The sequence below is a fragment of the Pristiophorus japonicus genome, chromosome 12, assembly GCF_044704955.1.
Source record: "Pristiophorus japonicus isolate sPriJap1 chromosome 12, sPriJap1.hap1, whole genome shotgun sequence".
Lineage (NCBI taxonomy): Eukaryota > Metazoa > Chordata > Chondrichthyes > Pristiophoridae > Pristiophorus > Pristiophorus japonicus.
In genome coordinates this window covers 207040777-207065621 of record NC_091988.1, presented here as the reverse complement: position 1 = coordinate 207065621, position 24845 = coordinate 207040777, and the positions used below count along the sequence as shown (strand labels likewise).

At 49.8% G+C, this 24845-nt stretch overlaps 1 protein-coding gene across 3 annotated transcripts in view; it reads right to left on the bottom strand.

Moving 5' to 3' along the window:
- The window catches only part of LOC139277687 (myosin-7-like), a 200988-nt gene that overhangs the window by 74693 nt on the left and 101450 nt on the right, over positions 1-24845 (bottom strand). The window contains exons 4-12 of one of the 3 annotated variants that reach the window (XM_070896514.1): positions 24623-24779; positions 24367-24394; positions 17198-17294; positions 16856-16879; positions 15518-15610; positions 14163-14226; positions 13049-13147; positions 9863-9966; positions 1502-1640 (exon numbers count right to left, since the gene is read on the bottom strand). In XM_070896514.1, coding sequence (XP_070752615.1) covers positions 1502-1640; positions 9863-9966; positions 13049-13147; positions 14163-14226; positions 15518-15610; positions 16856-16879; positions 17198-17294; positions 24367-24394; positions 24623-24779 — 805 coding nt within the window. Of the gene's footprint in view, positions 1-1501; positions 1641-9862; positions 9967-13048; positions 13148-14162; positions 14227-15517; positions 15612-16855; positions 16880-17197; positions 17295-24366; positions 24395-24622; positions 24780-24845 lie in introns of those variants that run through there. The other 2 variants (XM_070896515.1, XM_070896516.1) reach the window with 2 other exon arrangements.

Below are 24845 nucleotides of genomic sequence, written 5' to 3'. Positions count from 1 at the left end.
GAAAGTCCAAATACACCACATCCACTGGTTCTCCCTTGTCCACTCTACTAGTTACATCTTCAAAAAATTCTAGAAGATTTGTCAAGCATGATTTCCCTTTCATAAATCCATGCTGACTTGGACCGATCCTGTTATTGCTTTCCAAATGCACTGCTATTACCTCTTTAATAATTGATTCCAAAATTTTCCCCACGACCGATGTCAGGCTAACCGGTCTATAATTACCCGTTTTCTCTGTCCCTCCTTTTTTAAAAAGTGGGGTTACATTAGCTACCCTCTAATCCACAGAAACTGATCCAGAGTCTATAGAATGTTGGAAAATGACCACCAATGCATCCACTATTTCTAGGGCCACTTCCTTAAGTACGCTGGGATGCAGACTATCAGGCCCTGGGGATTTATCGGCCTTCAATCCCATCAATTTCCCCAACAATATTTTCTGACTAATAAGGATTTCCTTCAGTTCCTCCTTCTCACCAGACCCTTGGTCCCCTAGTATTTCTGGAAAGTTATTTGTGTTTTCCTTAGTGAAGACAGAACCAAAGTATTTGTTCAATTGGTCTGCCATTTCTTTGTTCCCCATTATAAATTCACCTGATCCTGACTGCAAGGGACCTACATTTGTCTTCACTAATCTTTTTCTCTTCACATATCTATAGAAGCTTTTGCAGTCAGTATTTATGTTCCCTGCAAGCTTACTCTCATACTCTATTTTCCCCCTCCTAATTAAATCCTTTGTCTTCCTCTGCTGAATTCTAAATTTCTCCCAGTCCTCAGGTTTACTGCTTTTCTGGCCAATTTATATGCCTCTTCCTTGTATTTAACACTATCCTTAATTTCCCTTATTAGCCACAGTTGAGCCACCTTCCCCGTTTTATTTTTACTCCAGACAGGGATGTACAATTGTTGAAGTTCATCCACGTGATCTTTAAATGTTTGCCATTGCCTATCCACCGTCAACCCTTTAAGTATCATTCGCCAGTCTATCCTAGCCAATTCACGCCTCATACCATCGAAGTTATTTCCTTAAGTTCAGGACCCTAGTCTCTGAATTAACTGTGTCACTCTCCATCTTAATGAAGAATTCTACCATATTATGGTAGAGGGAGCTTTACTCTGTATCTAACCCGTGCTGTACCTGCCCTGGAAGTGTTTGATGGGACAGTGTAGAGGGAGCTTTACTCTGTATCTAACCCCCTGTACCTGCCCTGGGAGTGTTTGATGGGACAGTGTAGAGGGAGCTTTACTCTGTATCTAACCCCCTGTACCTGCCCTGGGAGTGTTTGATGGGACAGTGTAGAGGGAGCTTTACTCTGTATCTAACCCCCTGTACCTGCCCTGGGAGTGTTTGATGGGACAGTGTAGAGGGAGCTTTACTCTGTATCTAACCCCCTGTACCTGCCCTGGGAGTGTTTGATGGGACAGTGTAGAGGGAGCTTTACTCTGTATCTAACCCCGTGCTGTACCTGCCCTGGGAGTGTTTGATGGGACGGTGACTTACTTTCTGTTCCGTCTGCCTCCGCTTGCTCCTCCCGTTGCTTTTGTTTGAACTTCATGTTCCCATAGTGCATGATGGCTCCTACAATCTTGTAGCAGCCATACTTCTCATCAGTACTGAAGCCTAGGATGTCCATGGCGTGCTATTTAAAGCAGAAACAAGGGCAAATTATTCTCCCTTGTTATAGTCATTTCCGTCTCAGTATCGGTATTCAGTCGCTGCCTCCGACTGTGAGCTCATGTAGACTTTACTGACAGAGCTCCTGTGACATTGCTCACACAAAGCGACACAGCTTGGCTATTGCTGCATCCTCAGGGCAGTGCCCTAGACCCAACCACCCTCAGGGCAGTGTGCTCGGCCCAACCATCCTCAGGGCAGTGTCCTAGACCCAACCACCCTCAGGGCAGTGTCCTAGACCCAACCATCCTCAGGGCAGTGCCCTAGGCCCAACCACCCTCAGGGCAGTGCCCTAGGCCCAACCATCCTCAGGGCAGTGTGCTCGGCCCAACCACCCTCAGGGCAGTGCCCTAGGCCCAACCACCCTCAGGGCAGTGCCCTAGGCCCAACCACCCTCAGGGCAGTGCCCTAGGCCCAACCACCCTCAGGGCAGTGTGCTCGGCCCAACCATCCTCAGGGCAGTGCCCTAGGCCCAACCATCCTCAGGGCAGTGCCCTAGGCCCAACCACCCTCAGGGCAGTGCCCTAGGCCCAACCATCCTCAGGGCAGTGCCCTAGGCCCAACCATCCTCAGGGCAGTGCCCTAGACCCAACCATCCTCAGGGCAGTGTCCTAGACCCAACCACCCTCAGGGCAGTGCCCTAGGCCCAACCATCCTCAGGGCAGTGCCCTAGGCCCAACCACCCTCAGGGCAGTGCCCTAGGCCCAACCATCCTCAGGGCAGTGCCCTAGGCCCAACCATCCTCAGGGCAGTGCCCTAGACCCAACCATCCTCAGGGCAGTGTCCTAGGCCCAACCATCCTCAGGGCAGTGTGCTCGGCCCAACCATCCTCAGGGCAGTGTGCTCGGCCCAACCATCCTCAGGGCAGTGCCCTAGGCCCAACCACCCTCAGGGCAGTGCCCTAGGCCCAACCACCCTCAGGGCAGTGCCCTAGGCCCAACCACCCTCAGGGCAGTGCCCTAGGCCCAACCATCCTCAGGGCAGTGCCCTAGACCCAACCACCCTCAGGGCAGTGCCCTAGGCCCAACCACCCTCAGAGCAGTGCCCTAGGCCCAACCACCCTCAGGGCAGTGCCCTAGGCCCAACCATCCTCAGGGCAGTGTCCTAGACCCAACCATCCTCAGGGCAGTGCCCTAGGCCCAACCATCCTCAGAGCAGTGCCCTAGGCCCAACCATCCTCAGGGCAGTGCCCTAGGCCCAACCATCCTCAGGGCAGTGCCCTAGGCCCAACCATCCTCAGGGCAGTGCCCTAGGCCCAACCATCCTCAGGGCAGTGCCCTAGGCCCAACCATCCTCAGGGCAGTGCCCTAGGCCCAACCATCCTCAGGGCAGTGCCCTAGGCCCAACCATCCTCAGGGCAGTGCCCTAGGCCCAACCATCCTCAGAGCAGTGCCCTAGGCCCAACCATCCTCAGGGCAGTGCTCTAGGCCCAACCATCCTCAGGGCAGTGTGCTCGGCCCAACCATCCTCAGGGCAGTGTGCTCGGCCCAACCATCCTCAGAGCAGTGCCCTAGGCCCAACCATCCTCAGAGCAGTGCCCTAGGCCCAACCATCCTCAGGGCAGTGCCCTAGGCCCAACCATCCTCAGGGCAGTGTGCTCGGCCCAACCATCCTCAGGGCAGTGCCCTAGGCCCAACCATCCTCAGGGCAGTGCCCTAGGCCCAACCATCCTCAGGGCAGTGTGCTCGGCCCAACCATCCTCAGCTGCATCATCAATGACCTTCCCTCCATCAAAAGGTCAGAAGTGGGGATGTTCACTAATGACTGCAGAGTGTTCAGTGCCATTCGCAACTCCTCAGACAATGAAGCAGTCCATGCCTACATACAACAGGACCTAGACAACATTCAGTGGCAAGTAACATTCGCGCCACACAAGAGCCAGGCAATGACTATCTCCAACTAGCGAGAGTCTAACCACCGCCCCTTGACATTCAACGGCATTACCATCGCCGAATCTCCCACCATCAACATCTTGGGGTCACCATTGACCAGAAACTTACCTGGACCAGCCACATAAATACTGTGGCTACAAGAGCAGGTCAGAGGCTGGGTATTCTGCGGCGAGTGTCTCACCTCCTGACTCCCCAAAGCCTTTCCGCCATCTACAAGGCACAAGTCAGGAGTGTGATGGAATACTCTCCACTTGCCTGGATGAGTGCAGCTCCAACAACACTCAAGAAGCTCGACATCATCCAGGACAAAGCAGCCCGCTTGATTGGCACCCCTTAAACATCAACAGGGTTATAAGAACATAAGAATTAGGAACAGGAGTAGGCCATCTAGCCCCTCGAGCCTGCTCCACCATTCAATAAGATCATGGCTGATCTGCCATGGGTTAACGAACCATGGCGGGTAAATCAGTCATGATCGAACTGAATGGCTGAATGGTTTCTTCCTGAACCTGTATTCCACTCCCTCCACCACCATGGCTGCCATGTGTACTCGGATATAGGATTGGTGCCAGAGGACTGGAGGTTTGCAAATGTTAGTATGTGCTAATAAATGAAAGTTAGGATAGATTTGATAAAGGCAAATCGTATTTGACTAACTTGATCGAGTTATTTGATTAAGTAACAGAGAGGGTTAGCAAAATGAAAGCCCATGGGATTAAAGGGGCAGTGGCTACGTGGATACAACATTGGATAAGGGACAGGAAGCAGAGCGTGGTGATGAAGGGTTTCTCAGTCTGGTGGGAAGCTGTTCCCCAGGGGGCGGTGTTGGGACCACTGCTGCCTTCGATATATATTAATGAGCTGGACTTGTGCATACAGGGGATCATTTCAAAGTTTGCAGAAATGTAGTAAACAGTGAGGAGGATAGAAATCGACTTCACGAGGATATAGGAATGGGCAGACACATGGTTAATTACATTTCATGCAGAGAAGTGTGAGGTGATACATTTTGGAAGGAAGAATGATGAGGGGAAATATAAACTAATGGTACGATTGTAAAGGGGGTGCAGGAACAGGGAGACCTGGGGGTGTCTGTACACATATCACTGGAGGTGGCAGGGCAAGGTGAGAAGGCTGTTAAAAAGCATCTGGGATCTTTGGTTTTATAAACAGAGGAATACAGCACAAAAGCCAGGAAGTTACACTAAACCTTTATACATCACGGGTTAGGGCCCAGCTGGAGTATTGTGGCCAATTCTGGGCCCCACACTTTAGGTGGGATGTTGGGGCCTTGGAGAGGGTGCAGGGGAGATTGACCAGAATGGTCCCAGTGATGAGGGATTTCAGTTATGGGGAGAGACTGGAGCTGTTCTCCTTAGAGCAGAGAAGGTTAAGGGGAGAGTTAATAGAATGATTTTGATGGAATAAATAAGGAGAGATTGTTCCCCATGGTGAGAGGGTCAGTAACCAGAGGGACACAGGTTTAAGGTGACATGAGGAAACATTTTTTCACACAGCGAGTTGTTGTGATCGGGAATGTGCTCCCTGTAATGACGGTGGAAGCAGATTCAGTCGTAACTTTCAAAAGGGACTTGGATAAATACTTGAAGGGGAAAGATTGACGAGGCTATGGGGAGAGCGCGGGGAAGTGGGACTAATTGTATAGCTCCATGCCAGATCTTAGAAAGAGCTATCCAATTGTCCCAGCCTCCCCCCGCTCTTTCCTCATAGCCCTGCAGGATTGGACTGACGTGGGTCACAATAAACCTTGCCCATGCTGAGGACCAACTAACAGAGTAGTCACAGCAACTCAGTCAGCAAACCATTTCTCCCTCTCCTCTTTTGGCCGTTGCTTAACTGTTTAACTTGATTTTTCCAGCGAGGCTTTTGAAGCACATTCCTTGTATCACCCGTGTCCTCCCTCAAAGTAGTAATCTCGGGATTGCTACCAGGGCCACATGCTAGTCAGAGTAGGAATCGCAGGATAGTGCAGATGAATACATAGCTTGAGCAGTGGTGCAACAGGGAGAGATTCAAATTCCTGGGGCATTGGAACCGGTTCTGGGGGAGGTGGGACCAGTACAAACCGGACGGTCTGCACCTGGGCAGGACCGGAACCAATGTTTGCTAGTGCTGTTGGGGAGGAGTTAAATTAATATGGCAGGGGGATGGGAACCAATGCAGGGAGACAGAGGGAAACAAAAAGGAGACAAAAGCAAAAGACAGAAAGGAGATGAGGAAAAGTGGAGGGCAGAGAAACCCATGAAAAAGAACAAAAAGGGCCACTGTACAGCAAAATTCTAAAAGGACAAAGGGTGTTAAAAAAACAAGCCTGAAGGCTTTGTGTCTTAATGCAAGGAGTATCCGTAATAAGGTGGATGAATTAACTGTGCAAATAGATGTAAACAAATATGATGTGATTGGGATTACGGAGACGTGGCTCCAGGATGATCAGGACTGGGAACTCAACATCCAGGGGTATTCAACATTCAGGAAGGATAGAATAAAAGGAAAAGGAGGTGGGGTAGCATTGCTGGTTAAAGAGGAGATTAATGCAATAGTTAGGAAAGACATTAGCTTGGATGATGTGGAATCTATATGGGTAGAGCTGCAGAACACCAAAGGGCAAAAAACGTTAGTGGGAGTTGTGTACAGACCTCCAAACAGTAGTAGTGATGTTGGGGAGGGCATCAAACAGGAAATTAGGGGTGCATGCAATAAAGGTGCAGCAGTTATCATGGGTGACTTTAATATGCACATAGATTGGGTGAGCCAAACTGGAAGCAATACGGTGGAGGAGGATTTCCTGGAGTGCATAAGGGATGGTTTTCTAGACCAATATGTCGAGGAATCAACTAGGGGGAAGGCCATCTTAGACTGGGTGTTGTGTAATGAGAGAGGATTAATTAGCAATCTCGTTGTGCGAGGCCCCTTGGGGAAGAGTGACCATAATATGGTGGAATTCTGCATTAGGATGGAGAATAAAACAGTTAATTCAGAGACCATGGTCCAGAACTTAAAGAAGGGTAACTTTGAAGGTATGAGGCGTGAATTGGCTAGGATAGATTGGCGAATGATACTTAAGGGGTTGACTGTGGATGGGCAATGGCAGACATTTAGAGACCGCATGGATGAACTACAACAATTGCACATTCCTGTCTGGCGTAAAAATAAAAAAGGGAAGGTGGCTCAACCGTGGCTATCAAGGGAAATCAGGGATAGTATTAAAGCCAAGGAAGTGGCATACAAATTAGCCAGAAATAGCAGCGAACCCAGGGACTGGGAGAAATTTAGAACTCAGCAGAGGAGGACAAAGGGTTTGATTAGGGCAGGGAAAATGGAGTACGAGAAGAAGCTTGCAGGGAACATTAAGACGGATTGCAAAAGCTTCTATAAGTATGCAAGGAGAAAAAGGTTAGTAAAGACAAACATAGGTCACCTGCAGTCAGAATCAAAGGAAGTCATAACGGGGAACAAAGAAATGGCAGACCAATTGAACAAGTACTTTGGTTCGGTATTCACTAAGGAGGACACAAACAACTTTCCGGATATAAAAGGGGTCAGAGGGTCTAGTAAGGAGGAGGAACTGAGGGAAATCTTTATTAGTCGGGAAATTGTGTTGGGGAAATTGATGGGATTGAAGGCCGATAAATCCCCAGGGCCTGATGGACTGCATCCCAGAGTACTTAAGGAGGTGGCCTTGGAAATAGCGGATGCATTGACAGTCATTTTCCAGCATTCCATTGACTCTGGATCAGTTCCTATCGAGTGGAGGGTAGCCAATGTAACCCCACTTTTTAAAAAATGGAGGGAGAGAGAAAACAGGGAATTATAGACCGGTCAGCCTGACCTCAGTAGTGGGTAAAATGATGGAATCAATTATTAAGGATGTCATAGCAGCGCATTTGGAAAGAGGTGACATGATAGGTCCAAGTCAGCATGGATTTGTGAAAGGGAAATCATGCTTGACAAATCTTCTGGAATTTTTTGAGGATGTTTCCAGTAGAGTGGACAAGGGAGAACCAGTTGATGTGGTATATTTGGACTTTCAGAAGGCTTTCGACAAGGTTCCACACAAGAGATTAATATGCAAAGTTAAAGCACATGGGATTGGGGGTAGTGTGCTGACGTGGATTGAGAACTGGTTGTCAGACAGGAAGCAAAGAGTAGGAGTAAATGGGTACTTTTCAGAATGGCAGGCAGTGACTAGTGGGGTACCGCAAGGTTCTGTGCTGGGGCCCCAGCTGTTTACACTGTACATTAATGAGTTAGACGAGGGGATTAAATGCAGTATCTCCAAATTTGCGGATGACACTAAGTTGGGTGGCAGTGTGAGCTGCGAGGAGGATGCTATGAGGCTGCAGAGTGACTTGGATAGGTTAGGTGAGTGGGCAAATGCATGGCAGATGAAGTATAATGTGGATAAATGTGAGGTTATCCACTTTGGTGGTAAAAACAGAGAGACAGACTATTATCTGAATGGTGACAGATTAGGAAAAGGGGAGGTGCAACGAGACCTGGGTGTCATGGTACATCAGTCATTGAAGGTTGGCATGCAGGTACAGCAGGCAGTTAAGAAAGCAAATGGCATGTTGGCCTTCATAGCGAGGGGATTTGAGTACAGGGGCAGGGAGGTGTTGCTACAGTTGTACAGGGCCTTGGTGAGGCCACACCTGGAGTATTGTGTACAGTTTTGGTCTCCTAACTTGAGGAAGGACATTCTTGCTATTGAGGGAGTGCAGCGAAGGTTCACCAGACTGATTCCCGGGATGGCGGGACTGACCTATCAAGAAAGACTGGATCAACTGGACTTGTATTCACTGGAGTTCAAAAGAATGAGAGGGGACCTCATGGAAACGTTTAAAATTCTGACGGGTTTAGACAGGTTAGATGCAGGAAGAATGTTCCCAATGTTGGGGATGTCCAGAACCAGGGGTCACAGTCTAAGGATAAGGGGTAAGCCATCTAGGACTGAGATGAGGAGAAACTTCTTCACCCAGAGAGAGTGGTGAACCTGTGGAATTCTCTACCACAGAAAGTTGTTGAGGCCAATTCACTAAATATATTCAAAAGAGAGTTAGATGAAGTCCTTACTACTCGGGAGATCAAGGGGTATGGCGAGAAAGCAGGAAGGGGGTACTGAAGTTGCATGTTCAGCCATGAACTCATTGAATGGCGTTGCAGGCTAGAAGGGCCGGATGGCCTGCTCCTGCACCTATTTTCTATGTTTCTATGTCAATACACAACAACCAATGATATATCGGATAACCAATCTCCCTCAGTTGGTAGATCACTGCCCAGTGAGTGACCAGCGGATTCCACACCAAGGAAAAACTTAACAGAAGGCCAGAGAGGTCAGGAAGATCACAAGTTTGATTTTCAGTGAGTTAGCTGAGGTACCTGTAAGTATCTGTGAAGCACCCCCAGCGTAAGCTTTGAAGGTCCAGGAATTGTGCTCACACGTGCTGAGCAATTCCATCTGTTCTTGCCTCTCAGTGCTGGATACAAACTCCAAGAAAATACACAAAACTTCATCTCGAAAGCGGCCCAGTTATTTACGAACTCCCCCAATCTCTGATTGCACAGGCATTGATCCCACTGCTAACTTCGTGGGGATCCATTTTCAGCTTTTCCGGCAGTTGAGTAAAACAAGTGTTCGGCCCTTAGGTATGGAAATTAAGGCCTAACGCCCTTGAAATGAAATTCCTTGTACTTCTGAAATTCAAATCAGGAATGTCAAACAATCTTTGGGATTCTTCAGCTGAAGCTCTGTTGCTCCAAAACTGGACACCAGGCACTTAACTCTTCACTTCAACAGAGGTAAAGGAACTCTTTACAAAATTGGTTAATGTCAGGCGTCAGGAGGGTGGATGTCGGGCTCTGAACCAAGATGCCTGTGGATCGATGGAAATTGGTGTTGGGAACATCTGCTGCCAGTGCAGGTCAGGCAACTTCCCACGTGAAGATACAGCAATGTTGGGCTACCGACCTCGCTGGCAGCAGCCTGCAGGTAAGCCCCAGGATGAGGGACTGGAGGAGTCCTGACTTATTCATTTAGTTTTTAATTAAGTTCAAATGGCAGTTGAAGTGAAGAGTTAAGTGTCCGGTGTCCAGTTTTGGAGCAACAGAGCTACAGCCGAAAAATCCCAAAGATTATTTGACATTCCTGTTGTGATTTTCATTTCAAGGAAGAAAGTATCCTGATACTGGAAGTAACTGTGGCTAAACTTTGCAGGTTGGCCTTTGCCCTCTACCCTGTTCCTGAGTAACAGATCAGGTGACAGGAAAAACTTACATCAGTTGCCATCAACTCTTCGCCATCATCCAGATTGTCCACGGTTACAACCCCTTGGGAACAGACGTGATAGTCGAAGGCATTGTTACTCACCAGTAACATATCTGTCAAAGAGAAAATTCAAGTCAGTGACAAAAGGAAAATATAACAGAGAAGGACATTTCTCTAAAATTTAGTTGGGACTCAGGATTTTTGCCCCCATCTGTTTTGTTGATCTTAAGGATAGATTTTCAGGTCAGATTGTTGTGTATGTATATACCCTGTACACTCAATGTACAGTTACATAAGACCACTGAATGTACCTTCACACTGTATACACTATGCCTGTACCACCAGAGGGTGCAACTGATGGAGACCTCGGGGGTTACCTGCACACTGCAGGTAACCAGGTATAAAAGGGAGCTCACTTTACTGTACCCTCATTCAGGAGCTGTAATAAATGGACGAAGGTCACAACAGTTCAAGTGCAATACCTTAGCTCATGGAGTCATTACTAGCGTGCTTACAAATACAATACAAATAAAGTTAAGTCCAGGATTACAGAGCTCGAATGTAAACCCAGTCCAGACGACTGGAAATCATTGCCATAATGAGCCAGAGCTCCCAGTGGAGTTTTGGCCTACTCCAGAGACCTAGGGGGCTGAAACTGATCAACTCGCCGCCCACCGCTGCCCACATTCCTCTGCAAGACCCGCCCAGTGCCACTTTTGGGGTGGCCTGGAGCGGACGGGAGGGGAGAGCTGCCGGGAAGCGCCCGCTGATGTCAGCAAGCGGCCGAGTGGTGCAACTGAGCTCCCACCCGCCGAGCTCCCAGATGCCTGTCGGCGGGAGGATGGGGATGGACCGCTGGTTGGAGGCTGGTCTGTCCCCAACAGTAAGTCTGAAGATCCTGAAAAAAAGGTAAGTGAACTTCCTATTTATTTTTTTCCACAACGACTTACCTGGATGGGGTCCCCTGAAGGTCTTCCGATCGTTTTTAACATTTTTTGCTGTTATTTTTTTTTCAGGTCTTTGACCCTCCGTGGGCCCGACTCCACCCATGGCGGCACTTGGCAGCAATCGCCTCTGCCACCGAGAACGCGACCTCCCGCCCGCAGCCGCCCAGATTGGCGGCGTACGTTGTCCATTTGCCGCCCGCCAACCTTCGATGGACCTCGACGATGAATATCCCGCCCAAAGTACCGTTCGGTACCTCAGCGCCATCGACAGCACTTTGGGCGGGTAGAGGCCTTGATCAAATTCAGCCCCTGAGACTAATGTGGGAAAATTGTGAGAGAACTGAGAATGAAAGGGAAGTGGCACTGTAAGGGTGCAGTGGGCTGCCCTACCCACAGAATGATTCATTGGCAGATCTGTCTGAAGGAGAGTGAGAAAGGAGTGTCAGCAAAATGGAGGTGAAGCAGGATACGCAACGTGGGAACACAATCGGAGCAGCAGCTCTGGAGCAACCCCTCCCCTAACCTATATCTCGTTGGTTGCATGAGGTGAGTGTTGTAAAGTTGCTCCATCTGGAGTCGAGTGTCCCTCCCAATCAGAGGCAGTGCAGCATTCCTGCAGTCAGCCCGAGAGATGAGAGGTGCGTCACAGGGTCACACGGCACTAGTCTCCGTAACTTTGACTCTGAATGCACACGGAGAGTTCCAGGGACAAATCGAGGAATGTGCACCTCTTATGGGCTTGTGTGTGGGAGGGTAACTCCACGTGGGCACAGGCTTGCTGTGGGGCAATCTCACCTGCCTCGTATCCCTCTACTGCTTCCTTCCAAATAATAACAGGAGAATCTCCATACAGAAACCCATTGCTGACAGGCCGTAGCAACACGAGAACCCACGGCGCGTAAAGCCACGAATAAATCAACCGTAAAAACCACTGGTTTGACTTCCTCTGACCCTTAAACTCTTCACTTTTACCCCGTACAACTGTGTCATATCGGCAGGCACTCATTACGCTGGGCACGGCTCAATCCAGCTCCAATCTATCAGCGGGGAGCAGCGAGGTTGTTGAAATCCATCCTCAATCACTGATTTCTTTTTGAAAAATAAATTCTGTCCAACCTTCTCCTCTTGTCTGCCAAATACACATCCCAGATTTTGGTGAATGTGTCTGGGTGACGTTCACTGTTATTAATGCTCGAATCGACCAGCAACTTCTGACGAGGCAGAGAAACTCCATGAAATGTGAATCACTGCAAGTTGCTGGAGAATGATTTTTGCCGTTCCACCGTTAACTTCGCGAAAACGGCATCTCATGCTTAACTGCCGTCAGTCTTATTAATTACCCTAAACGCACCAGAGAAAGTTAATTCTAGTAATTATCAGTGTAAATGCCCCTTTAACAGTGTGATCATTGTTAATGACTGTCAATCAACCTCACTGACCCAGAAAGTGAACAATTAAAAGTGTGGAGTCTCATTCCTTCAGGTTGTGAATTGTTTTCGGAGAGTTAAAAAATGTCAAATATTTAATTTTTACATTTTTATTTACTTTTCCTTTCCGTCTCGCACTCTTGATCCAATCTTTCTTTCCCTCTCTATTTCTCTTTCTGTACCCGATTTGACTCTAATTCACCCGATTTCTCTGTCATTCCTCTTTATTTCCCAATCCTTAAATCTCATTGGTCAAGCAGATAGACTGTTGATTCTGTCGTTCACCGAGGTCCCAGATGCCCCATGGTCCTCGCCATGCCGGTATCAGAATGCGCTTCCAACAAGTTACATGGCAAAACATTTTTAAGCCTAAATGTGCAATTGCAAATCTAACTAACGGGACTTGCCGCGAGATGTCCCACTCCAGACAAATCTGGCCACGGACTCGTGCTGAGTAACTGTCTTGGAGACACAGGCAGCAGTGGCCATTCCCCAGTACGAGGCTGGACAGTGAGGATATTTAACCCAGCCCAGCCGGATCCTCGATATCCACTTTCCAAGAGGGCTAGCTGGATGGTGAGCAGGAGCAGTTATGCTGGTTGAATTTACCCCTTGCTAACCAATGGCTAATTGTAGCATCCCTGTAGGAAAATGATGCACAAACCAAAGGTTGAACCTAGGGTCTTCCTAGACTGTGTGCCTCAGCACTGCTCGTATCCACAGGGTCAGGAGTGCTGACAAATTATTGGACCTGAAACTCCTTTCCAACTTTGAGATACAAGGTTTTAGGGAGGTGCTAACGTGTGTCTTTTTGTACTCACCAAACAGCTCTGGCTTTTTGCCGGAGAAAATCTGGTAATAAATGTGGTAACTTCTTTCACCGGGCTGCTGGAAGATTACTCTCGACTTTTCTAGCAGGTCTGAAAGTCAAAGGTTAGAATGATTACAGAGCAACGTGCGCAGGCTGCATCGGATTTCACAGAGCAGAACAATTATTGTCTGAAGTGTGTGGAACACAACATCTAAACTGGACTTTGAAGAAAGGCTGTGGAGACTGAAGTTGGTCTGAGATGGAGACTTGCCATGGAGGTGCAGTTTGGTTAAGGGGAATAGGCCAGACGTATTCATGAGTGTAGGTCTATAATTCAGACCTTCCCTTCGGAGCCAGGGTTGGAACATAAATCAGTCTTGTTTGGAGTTATATAGAATTTACATTTTTATACCACTAGTTCTGGTCTCGTCCACAAATGGAAATATCTTCTCTATGTCTACCCTATCGAATTCCTTCATAATCTTAAAGACCTCTATTAGGTCACCCCTCAGCATTCTCTTTTCTAGTGAAAAAGCCGCAGCCTGTTCAGTCTCTCCCGGTAGGCATAACCTTTCGGTTCTGGTATCAGCCTAGAAAATCTTTTTTGCACCTTCTCCAGTGTCTCTATATCCTTTTTATTATATATGGAGACCAGAACTGTGCACAGTGCTCTAAGTGCAGAATAACCAAGGTTCTGTACAGGTTTAACATAACTTCTCTGCTTCTGAATTCTATTCCTCTAGAAATGAACCCGTGTGCTGGGTTTGCCTTTATTATGGCCTTATTAACCTGCATCACTACTTTTAGTGATTTGTGTATCTGTAGCCCAGACCTCTGGTCTTCTGGCCTATTTATTGATTCTCCAAGAGTTGGGGATGTGCATGGAGGATCGCTGAAAGTGGACAAATTTGGCAAATTAATTATTCAGCACAAGATGATCTGGGACCTTCTGAACCCTTCTGAGCCCAACAATGCAACCCAGTCGTGTTTCCTGCAGGAGCTTTGAACCCAGTAGAGAGAAACTTTCATCTCATGGGTCTAGATATCAGACTGTGCTAACTCACTGCAACACCCAGCCCTCAGCCTGTGTCCCAATGCTCCGGCAAAGTGTTCTCCACACTTACAGATGTCGATATCAGCTGATGCCAGTTTTCCCGTGGGACCAAAGTGGATCCGGATAAACTTCCCCTGCACAAAGAGAAGGTGATGGTGATATTACTAAAATCAGTGAGTGTAACTAATTCATTAGATGCAAAATGCTTGAAGATGTTTAGACACAATCAGACGCCACATCACAAGTCTCTCTCTTTATTTTCTATTATGTAATTAAGCTTTTTCAAATTGTACAGTTTATTGTCTGGTATTACCTGCTCACATTGCTTAACATGTCGGCAATTGTGAGAGAGAAAGGGGGTGAGGCAGAGAGAGGGGGTGAGGCAGAGAGAGAGGGTGAGGCAGAGAGAGAGAGAGATGGGTGAGGCAGAGAGAGAGAGAGATGGGTGAGGCAGAGAGAGAGAGAGATGGGTGAGGCAGAGAGAGAGAGAGGGTGGGAGAGAGAGAGAGAGAGAGGGTGGGAGAGAGAGAGAGCGAGGGGGTGGGAGAGAGAGAGAGCGAGGGGGTGGGAGAGAGAGAGAGCGAGGGGGTGGGAGAGAGAGAGAGCGAGGGGGTGGGAGAGAGAGAGCGAGAGGGTGGGAGAGAGAGAGCGAGAGGGTGGGAGAGAGAGAGGGTGGGAGAGAGAGAGGGTGGGAGAGAGAGAGCGAGAGGGTGGGAGAGGGAGCAAGAGGGTGGGGGAGAGAGAGAGACGGGGGAGACAGAGACAGAGAGCGAGAGAGAGGGGGGAGACACAGAGAGAGAGAGAGAGGGGGGGGGAGAGAGAAGGGCAGACAGAGAGAGAGAGAGAGGGGGAGACAGAGAGAGAGGAGGAGGCAGAGAGAGAGAGGGGGGAGACAAAGAGAGAGAGAGGGGTGGAGAGAGAGGGGTTGAGGCAGTGACGGGGGGAGGCAGAGAGGAGGGAGACAGAGAGAGAGGGAGAGACAGAGAGAGAGAAGGGGGCAGAAAGAGAGGGGGAGACAGAGAGATAGAGAGATAGAGAGAGGGAGAGAGATAGAGAGAGAGGCGGGGAGAGAGGGAGAGAGAGCGGGGAGACAGAGACAGAGAGAGGGGGAGACAGAGAGAGGGGGGGAGACAGAGAGAGGGGGGGGTGATAGAGGGGGGGAGACAGAGAGAGGGGGGGAGACAGAGAGAGGGGGGGGTGATAGAGGGGGGGAGACAGAGAGAGGGGGGGGAGACAGAGAGAGGGGGGGAGACAGAGAGAGGGGGGGTGATAGAGGGGGGGAGACAGAGAGAGGGGGGGAGACAGAGAGAGGGGGGGGGGAGACAGAGAGAGGGGGGGAGAGAGAGAGGGGGTGAGACAGAGAGAGAGAGAGGGGGGGGAGAGAACCGGGGAGACAGAGAGATATGCATTTGATCAAATACTTACAAAACGGGAAGAGTTGTCATTTCTTAGGGTCTTGGCGTTGCCGAAAGCCTCCATCGCTGGGTTTGCTTCAATGATCTGGTCTTCTAAAGTACCCTAGGGATTGAATAAACCTACTGTGAGGGCAACCTATTCCAATTAGCTCCAGAACTCACTTAAATTAATCATCAACACCTCAGCCCAAAAAGCTCATCCCTTTCTCATAGACCAACTGCCCCAGCTGACCAGGCCCATTCCCTCATCCAGTTACCTCGAGCTGGTGTCCACTTCAGCAGATTCCCAGTGACATTATTCCACAGGCCAGTGATCTCTGGCTTATAGACTTCGATCTGGTTTGCCTTGGTATTTAAACACTTCACCAGAACAATGCACTGGATCACCTTCACCAAGTTCATTCTGAATCTTGCTGCAATGTCTCTACGTTTAGTACCAGGGGCGGGGATCAAGGTCATGATCAGCGTGGGCGGGGCGAGGGGAGGGGAGGGGGGGGGAAATCGGGGTATTTAAAGTGTCCAGTGAGGTGACACAGAATTCAGGAATTCAAACTTCAGCTCGATGCTCAGAGGGCAGAGTTCAGGTGGGCTGAGTGGCCTTTTCTTATTTCTTATCAGTCTCCTTTACCGATTTCTACGCAGCGACATGACACAGGTATTTATAAAGAAAAGGACACTTATGTACAGAAGCACAGACACAAATATATAAACCTGCACAAATAGTTTTACATAAATATACAGACATAAATATTGAAAGATGCCGAGGAAGGTACACACAGTGTACACACATTTATATAGACATGAAGATTATGAATATATAGCAATATTTACAGTGTAAACGCCTGAAATGTAAAATATAAGGAACTCCTGGGAACATGGGATGATTACGAGTTCCGATGCGCCAGATGGAGGTTAAATTTGCCCCAGAGGTGTATTCATCAGAGGTCAAAGGACATCAAATGTAAGAGTTCAAAGTTTTGAAAGGATTAGGGAGGGTAAAAGTGAAAGTGAATCAGTAGTAAGGGTCTTACATTTAGGAATAGAACTAAAAGTACTGAGGGAGAAAGCAGAATAAAACTTTACAAAAGGAGGTTTGAGATGATTGAGTGTTAAACCTGAGTCAGTCGGACCATTTACAAGGGAATTAGATAAAGACTTGCCAAGGACAGATGGGGAATGGGATTCGAGTGATGTGTGGCTGAACACGTGGAGAGTGACTGTTCCCCAGATGCTGTAGGGGATGGGCAGTAACAGCATGTCCTCCTGCCGTTTCCTCACATTGTGTGGAGATGTACAAAGCACATGGACACAAGCCGACAGACACATCACCCACACCCAGCAATCTTACCCCAGTCTTTGTGGCCGGCTGGGACTTGGAGGGAAAACAAAGAGAAATAAATTAATATTTTTCTGATTAAAATGTTAAAACATTTTCCTTCTTTGAAAAAAAAATCAGCAATTTTATTTTGAAAAATCACAAAAACACATAAAAAATTATATTAAAAACTCTTGTTTTAAAAATATATAAAAAAGGAAAAAGAAACTTTAGGGCAAAAAGTATTTACTTGTAAAGTACAATCGCTGTATAAATTACTGCATGTTAAAGCAAAACGGACGGAAAAATAGTTTTTAAAGAAAAATGTAAAAATGTAAAATGAAAAGTGAAGAAGTTTGAAAGAATTCATCTTACTCCCTTCTTTCCACCTCCTTCGCCCAAGGCAGCAACAATTGCAAAGTATTGAATAACACGTTTCGTGTTCACAGTTTTCCCAGCTCCAGACTCACCGCTGGGCAGACAAAACCAGCAAAGGAAAAAAGTGAAAAAGTTAAACCCCAAAAAATCAAAATTAAGTAAGAAAATATTCATAGAATCATTCACATTATCAAATACAAAAAGAATCAAGGTTTTTTATTCTCAGATTTAAAGATAAGTCTCTCTTTGTGCTGATTGAGCGGTGTCAGTATATTCTGCACAAGCTGGGTCATTGCTATAATGTGGGCAGTCTGCTGTCTGTCTCTCTGTCTGCCTCTGTGTGTCTCTCTCTCTCTGCCTGTTTGTCTCTCTCTCTCGCATTCTCTCTGGCACTCTCTCTGGCACTCTCTGTCTGGCTCTCTCTCGCACTCTCTGTCTGGCTCTCTCTAGCTCGCTCTCTCACTCTCTGTCTGGCTCTCTCTTGCTCTCGCTCTCTGTCTGGCTCGCACTCGCTCTGTCTGGCTTGCTCTCGCTCTCAGTCTGGCTCTCTCTCGCTCTGTCTGGCTCTCTCCCGCTCTCGCTCTGTCTGGTTCTCTCTCTCTCGCTCTCGCTCTCGCTCTCGCTCTCGCTCACTCGCTCTCTGTCTGGCTCGCTCTCGCTCTGTCTGGCTCTCTCTCGCTCTCTGTCTGGCTCTCTCTTGCTCTCGCTCTCTGTCTGGCTCTCTCTCGCTCTCGCTCTCTGTCTGGCTCTCTCTCGCTCTCGCTCTATCTGGCTCTCTCTCGCTCTCGCTCTGTCTGGCTCTCTCCCACTCTCGCTCTCTGTCTGGCTCTCCGTTGCTCTCTGGCTCTCTTGCGCTCTCGCTCTGTCTGGCTCTCTTGCGCTCTCGCTCTGTCTGGCTCTCTCTCGCTCTCGCTCTCTCTGGCTCTCTCTCGCTCTCGCTCTGTCTGGCTCGCTCTCGCTTGCTGTGTCTGGCTCGCTCTCGCTTGCTGTGTCTGGCTCGCTCTCGCTCTCTGTCTGGCTCGCTCTCGCTCTGTCTGGTTCTCTCTCTCTCTCGCTCTCGCTCTCGCTCTCGCTCTCGCTCTCTCGCTCTGTCTGGCTCGCTCTCTCGCTCTCTCGCTCTGTCTGGCTCTCTCTCGCTCTCGCTCTGTCTGGCTCTCTCTCGCTCTCTGTCTGGCTCTCTCTTGCTCTCGCTCTCTGTCTGGCTCTCTCTCGCTCTCGCTCTGGCTCGTTCTCGCTCTCGCTCTGTCTGGCTCTCTCTCGCTCTCGCTCTGTCTGGCTCTCTCTCGCTCTCGCTCTGTCTGGCTCTCGCTCTGTCTGGCTCTCTCCCGCTCTTGCTCTGTCTGGCTCTCTCCCGCTCTCGCTCTGTCTGGCTCTCTCCCGCTCTCGCTCTGTCTGGCTCTCTCTTGCTCTCGCTCTGTCTGGCTCTCTCTCGTTCTCGCTCTGTCTGGCACTCTCCCACTCTCGCTCTCTGTCTGGCTCTCCGTCGCTCTCTGTCTGGCTCTCTTGCGCTCTCGCTCTGTCTGGCTCTCTTGCGCTCTCGCTCTGTCTGGCTCTCTCTCGCTCTCGCTCTGTCTGGCTCGCTCTCGCTTGCTGTGTCTGGCTCGCTCTCGCTTGCTGTGTCTGGCTCGCTCTCGCTCTCTGTCTGGCTCGCTCTCGCTCTGTCTGGCTCGCTCTCGCGCTCTCTGTCTGGCTCGCTCTCGCTCTGTCTGGCTCGCTCTCTCGCTCTGTCTGGCTCTCTCTCGCTCTGTCTGGCTCTCTCTCGCTCTCGCTCTGTCTGGCTCGCGCTCTCACTCTCTGTCTGGCTCTCTTTTGCTCTCGCTCTGTCTGGCTCTCTCTCGTTCTCGCTCTGTCTGGCTCTCTCTCGTTCTCGCTCTGTCTGGCTCTCTCTCGTTCTCGCTCTGTCTGGCTCTCTCCCACTCTCGCTCTCTGTCTGGCTCTACGTCGCTCTCTGTCTGGCTCTCTCTCGCTCTCGCTCTGTCTGGCTCTCTCGCGCTCTCGCTCTGTCTGGCTCTCTCTCGCTCTCGCTCTGTCTGGCTCTCTCTCGCTCTCGCTCTGTCTGGCTCGCTCTCGCTTGCTCTGTCTGGCTCGCTCTCGCTCTCTGTCTGGCTCGCTCTTGCTCTGTCTGGATCGCTCTCTCGCTCTCTGTCTGGCTCGCTCTCGCTCTCGCTCTCGCTCTGTCTGGCTCGCTCTCTCGCTCTGTCTGGCTCTCTCTCGCTCTGTCTGGCTCTCTCTTGCTCTCGCTCTGTCTCGCTTGCTCTCTCGCTCTCTGTCTGGCTCTCTTTTGCTCTCGCTCTGTCTGGCACTCTCTCGCTCTCGCTCTGTCTGGCTCTCTCCCGCTCTCGCACTCTGTCTGGCTCTCTCTCGCTCTCGCTCTGTCTGGCTCTCTCTCGCTCTCTGTCTGGCTCTCTCTTGCTCTCGCTCTGTCTGGCTCGCTCTCGCTCACGCTGTCTGGCTCGCTCTCTCGCTGTCTGTCTGGCTCGCTCTATGTCTGGCTCTCTCTCGTTCTCACTGTCTGGCTCTCTCTCGCTCTCTGTCTGGCTCGCTCTCGCTCTCTGTCTGGCTCTCTCTCGCTCTCTGTCTGGCTCTCTCTCGCTCTCTGTCTGGCTCTCTCTTGCTCTGTCTGGCTCTCTCTCGCTCTCGCTCTGTCTGGCTCTCTCCCGCTCACGCTCTCTGTCTGGCTCTCTCTCGCTCTCTGTCTGGCTCTCTCACGCTCTCGCTCTGTCTGGCTCTCTCGCGCTCTCGCTCTGTCTGGCTCTCTCGCACTCTCGCTCTGTCTGGCTCTCTCGCGCTCTCGCTCTGTCTGGCTCTCTCGCGCTCTCGCTCTGTCTGGCTCTCTCGCGCTCTCGGTCTGTCTGGCTCTCTCTCGCTCTCGCTCTGTCTGGCTTGCTCTCACTCGCTCTCTCTGTCTGGCTCGCTCTCGCTCTCTGTCTGGCTCGCTCTCGCTCTCCCTCTGTCTGGCTCGCTCTCTCGCTCTCTAACTGGCTCTCTCTCGCTCTCTGTCTGGCTCTCTCTCGTTCTCACTCTCTGTCTGGCTCTCTCTCGCTCTGTCTGGCTCTCTCTCGCTCTCGCTCTGTCTGGCTCGCTCTCTCGCTCTCTGTCTGGCTCTCTCTCGCTCTCTGTCTGGCTCTCTCTTGCTCTCGCTCTGTCTGGCTTGCTCTCTCGCTCTCTGTCTGGCTCTCTCTCGCTCTCGCTCTGTCTGGCTCTCTCTCGCTCTCGCTCTGTCTGGCTCTCTCTCGCTCTCGCTCTGTCTGGCTCTCTCTCGCTCTCGCTCTGTCTGGCCCGCTCTCTCGCTCTCTGCCTGGCTCTCTCCCGCTCTCGCTCTCTGTCTGGCTCTCTCTTGCTTTCACTCTGTCTGGCTTTCTCTCGCTCTCGCTCTGTCTGGCTCGCTCTCTCGCTCTCTGTCTGGCTCTCGCTCTCTGTCTGGCTCGCTCTCGCTCTCGCTCTGTCTGGCTCGCTCTCTCGCTCTGTCAGGCTCTCTCTCTCGCTCTGTCTGGCTCTCTCTTGCTCTCGCTCTGTCTCGCTTGCTCTCTCGCTCTCTGTCTGGCTCTCTTTTGCTCTCGCTCTGTCTGGCACTCTCTCGCTCTCACTCTGTCTGGCTCTCTCCCGCTCTCGCTCTCTGTCTGGCTCTCTCTCGCTCTCGCTCTGTCTGGCTCTCTCTCGCTCTCGCTCTGTCTGGCTCTCTCTCGCTCTCGCTCTGTCTGGCTCTCTCTCGCTCTCTGTCTGGCTCTCTCTTGCTCTCTGTCTGGCTCTCTCTCTCTCGCTCTCTGTCTGGCTCGCTCTCGCTCACGCTCTGTCTGGCTCGCTCTCGCTCACGCTCTGTCTGGCTCGCTCTCGCTCACGCTCTGTCTGGCTCGCTCTCTTGCTCTCTGTCTGGCTCGCTCTCTGTCTGTCTCTCTATCGCTCTCTCTGGCTCTCTCTCGTTCTCACTGTCTGGCTCTCTCTCGCTCTCTGTCTGGCTCTCTCTCGCTCTGTCTGGCTCTCTCCCGCTCTCGCTCTGTCTGGCTCTCTCCCGCTCTCGCTCTGTCTGGCTCTCTCTCGCTCTGTCTGGCTCTCTCTCGCTCTGTCTGGCTCGCTCTCTCGCTCTCTGTCTGGCTCTCTCTCGCTCTCGCTCTCTGTCTGGCTCTCTCTTGCTCTCGCTCTGTCTGGCTTGCTCTCTCGCTCTCTGTCTGGCTCTCTCTCGCTCTCGCTCTGTCTGGCTCTCTCTCGCTCTCGCTCTGTCTGGCTCGCTCTCTCGCTCTCTGTCTGGCTCTCTCCCGCTCTCGCTCTCTGTCTGGCTCTCTCCCACTCTCGCTCTCTGTCTGGCTCTCTCGTTCTCTGTCTGGCTCTCGCCCGCTCTCGCTCTCTGTCTGGCTCGCTCTCGCTCTCGCTCTGTCTGGCTCGCTCTCTCGCTCTGTCTGGCTCTCTCTCTCGCTCTGTCTGGCTCTCTCTTGCTCTCGCTCTGTCTCGCTTGCTCTCTCACTCTCTGTCTGGCTCTCTTTTGCTCTCGCTCTGTCTGGCACTCTCTCGCTCTCGCTCTGTCTGGCTCTCTCCCGCTCTTGCTCTCTGTCTGGCTCTCTCTCGCTCTCGCTCTGTCTGGCTCTCTCTCGCTCTCTGTCTGGCTCTCTCTTGCTCTCGCTCTGTCTGGCTCGCTCTCGCTCACGCTGTCTGGCTCGGTCTCTCGCTCTCTGTCTGGCACGCTCTCTGTCTGGCTCTCTCTCGTTCTCACTGTCTGGCTCTCTCTCGCTCTCTGTCTGGCTCTCTCTCGCTCTGTCTGGCTCTCTCCCGCTCTCGCTCTGTCTGGCTCTCTCTCGCTCTCGCTCTGTCTGGCTCTCTCTCGCTCTGTCTGGCTCACTCTCGCTCTCGCTCTGTCTGGCTCGCTCTCTCGCTCTCTGTCTGGCTCTCTCTCGCTCTCGCTCTCTGTCTGGCTCTCTCTTGCTCTCGCTCTGTCTGGCTTGCTCTCTCGCTCTCTGTCTGGCTCTCGCTCTGTCTGGCTCTCTCTCGCTCTCGCTCTGTCTGGCTCGCTCTCTCACTCTCTGTCTGGCTCTCTCCCGCTCTCGCTCTCTGTCTGGCTCTCTCTTGCTTTCACTCTGTCTGGCTCTCTCTCGCTCTCACTCTGTCTGGCTCGCTCTCTCGCTCTCTGTCTGGCTCTCTCCCGCTCTCGCTCTCTGTCTGGCTCTCTCCCGCTCTCGCTCTCTGTCTGGCTCTCTCTCGCTCTCACTCTGTCTGGCTCGCTCTCTCGCTCGCTGTCTGGCTCTCTCTCGCTCTCTGTCTGGCTCTCTCTCGCTCTCACTCTGTCAGGCTCGCTCTCTCGCTCTCTGTCTGGCTCTCTCCCGCTCTCGCTCTCTGTCTGGCTCTCTCCCGCTCTCTCTCTCTCTGGCTCTCTCCCGTTCTCTCTCTCTCTGGCTCTCTCCCGCTCTCGCTCTCTGTCTGGCTCGCTCCCGCTCTCTCGCTCTCTGTCTGGCTCTCTCCTGCTCTTGCTCTCTGTCTGGCTCTCTCTCTCTCTGGCTCTCTCTCTCTCTGGCTCTGTCTGGCTCGCTCTCGTTCTCTGTCTGGCTCCCGCTCTGTCTGGCTCGGGATAGGGGAATCGGGGGTCGGTGTTGATCTTTGGAACTGTAATGGGGAAGGGGGGGAAAATCACTCCTGCACGCTGGTTCCACATTCAGGTAAGTACACTGCAAACGGCTTGACGCAGGCTCCATAACCATTTAATATTTTATGTTATTCATTTATTTTTAGGGATCTATATTTAGATATTTTGGAATCAAAGTAGCCACACAGAAAGTTGGAACATTTTTGGAGGGAAATCAATGAAATTATTTTAGATGGTGTGGGTTTGATTCACCAATAACTAAAATCACCTGTTACCTCACATTACACCCATGGGGAGTCTGTAGTGACAGTGTCAGAACTGACCATTAAACGAATCGATGTCCTGGGACTTCACACGGGAAGTTAGCCATCAAGTGGAGTCTTCCGGTGAAGTGAGGCCAGAAGGTGGGATGCAGGGTCAAACCTAATGCAGACCCTATTTCAAGCTTATTCTTGCATAATACTTAGATTTAATGTTGTTATTTATACTTAGTGAAAGGTACAGCAATTGCAGAAGGAGAGCAGTGGATCGGTATGTAGGTGTTTCTCTGTAGCACAGGCCAAGGAGATGGGAGACACGACACTGAGGTGCTACTGTGCCACCTCTGGCAGGAGAGTGTAATTACAGTGTGACAAGTTTACATAGGAATTTCCCATTATAAATATGGACAGAAATTTTAAAAGAAGTTGGCAAAATATAATGTTATAATGTAACACTAGGAAATAAGGTTCTGTAAACAGGAAGTGTGTGCAGATGGCAGATTTTTAATATATTAAAGCTATACAGGAGTGTTATACCCAGTCACACATGGTGTGTTGTTATATAATATATATATAGGAGTAATATACCAGTAACACATGGTGTGTTATTATAGAATTATAATATATATATATATATATATATATACACACAGGAGTATTATACCAGTAACACATGGTGTGTTATTATAGAATTATATATATATATATATAATATATAATATATATATATATTTTTTATATATATATATATATATATATATACACACAGGAGTATTATACCAGTAACACATGGTGTGTTATTATAGAATTATATAAATAAATAAATATATATATGTGTATATATATATATATATATATACACACACAGGAATATTATACCAGTAACACATGGTGTGTTATTATATAATATATATAGAGCTTTATACCAGTAACACACTGTGTTATTATATAATATATACAGGAGTGTTACAGTCAGTAACGTGCGGTGTGTTAAAGAGCAACACGGTTTATGGTGTCCACAATGTTTCATCGTCAGTCAGCCTTCCACTGGGACAACCGCACCACAGCAAAACCCAAAAACCAAGCATGAGCAGGAAAACTGGAAAAGCCTGGATCAAGACGAATATTTGGGATTATACTGAGTGTTATTCCTGCTCAGATCTGGATAATGCTGATAGGTCACAAGGGTTCTGGGTAATATTTGAGAATATGCTCAGGGCTCTTACTCAAAGCAAAAATTCTCAGCCTTTATCAATTAACCCTCTTTAATTTATGTTTTAAATATTTGTGAGAATTAGTTTAGAATCATTATTAAAATATGAAAGTTATAGACTCACGTAATCAGCATGGATTGGTTCTCCCGATCTGAAAAAATTAAATTATAATTAATGACACTTCCCAGCCTGTTGTCTCCTTCTCACCGCCCACAGTATAACTTTCACCTGACCAATACAGGGAGCCAGTCACTGATACTCACAGCCCGCAGTATAATTCACTGCCCACCTGAGATCAGCTAACCCAGTCCATGTGCCATCATTCTCTGTGGTTCAGTTCCACACATTTGGTAGAGGTTCCGATGATGGTGCTACTTACTACGAACCATGTCATTGTACGCGTTGTCAGCAATGGAGTAGATGTGAGGCGGGGCCTCAGAGCGTCTCTTCCCCTTGTAAGCTGCGACCACTTGACTGCTATACACTGGGAGCCATTTGTACGGGTTCACAGTCACACAGAACAGCCCAGAGTATGTCTGTGAGGAAGAAAGAGGCAGAATTAGATGGACAGTTCCTAATCTATGTTACCTTTCTTAAGAGAA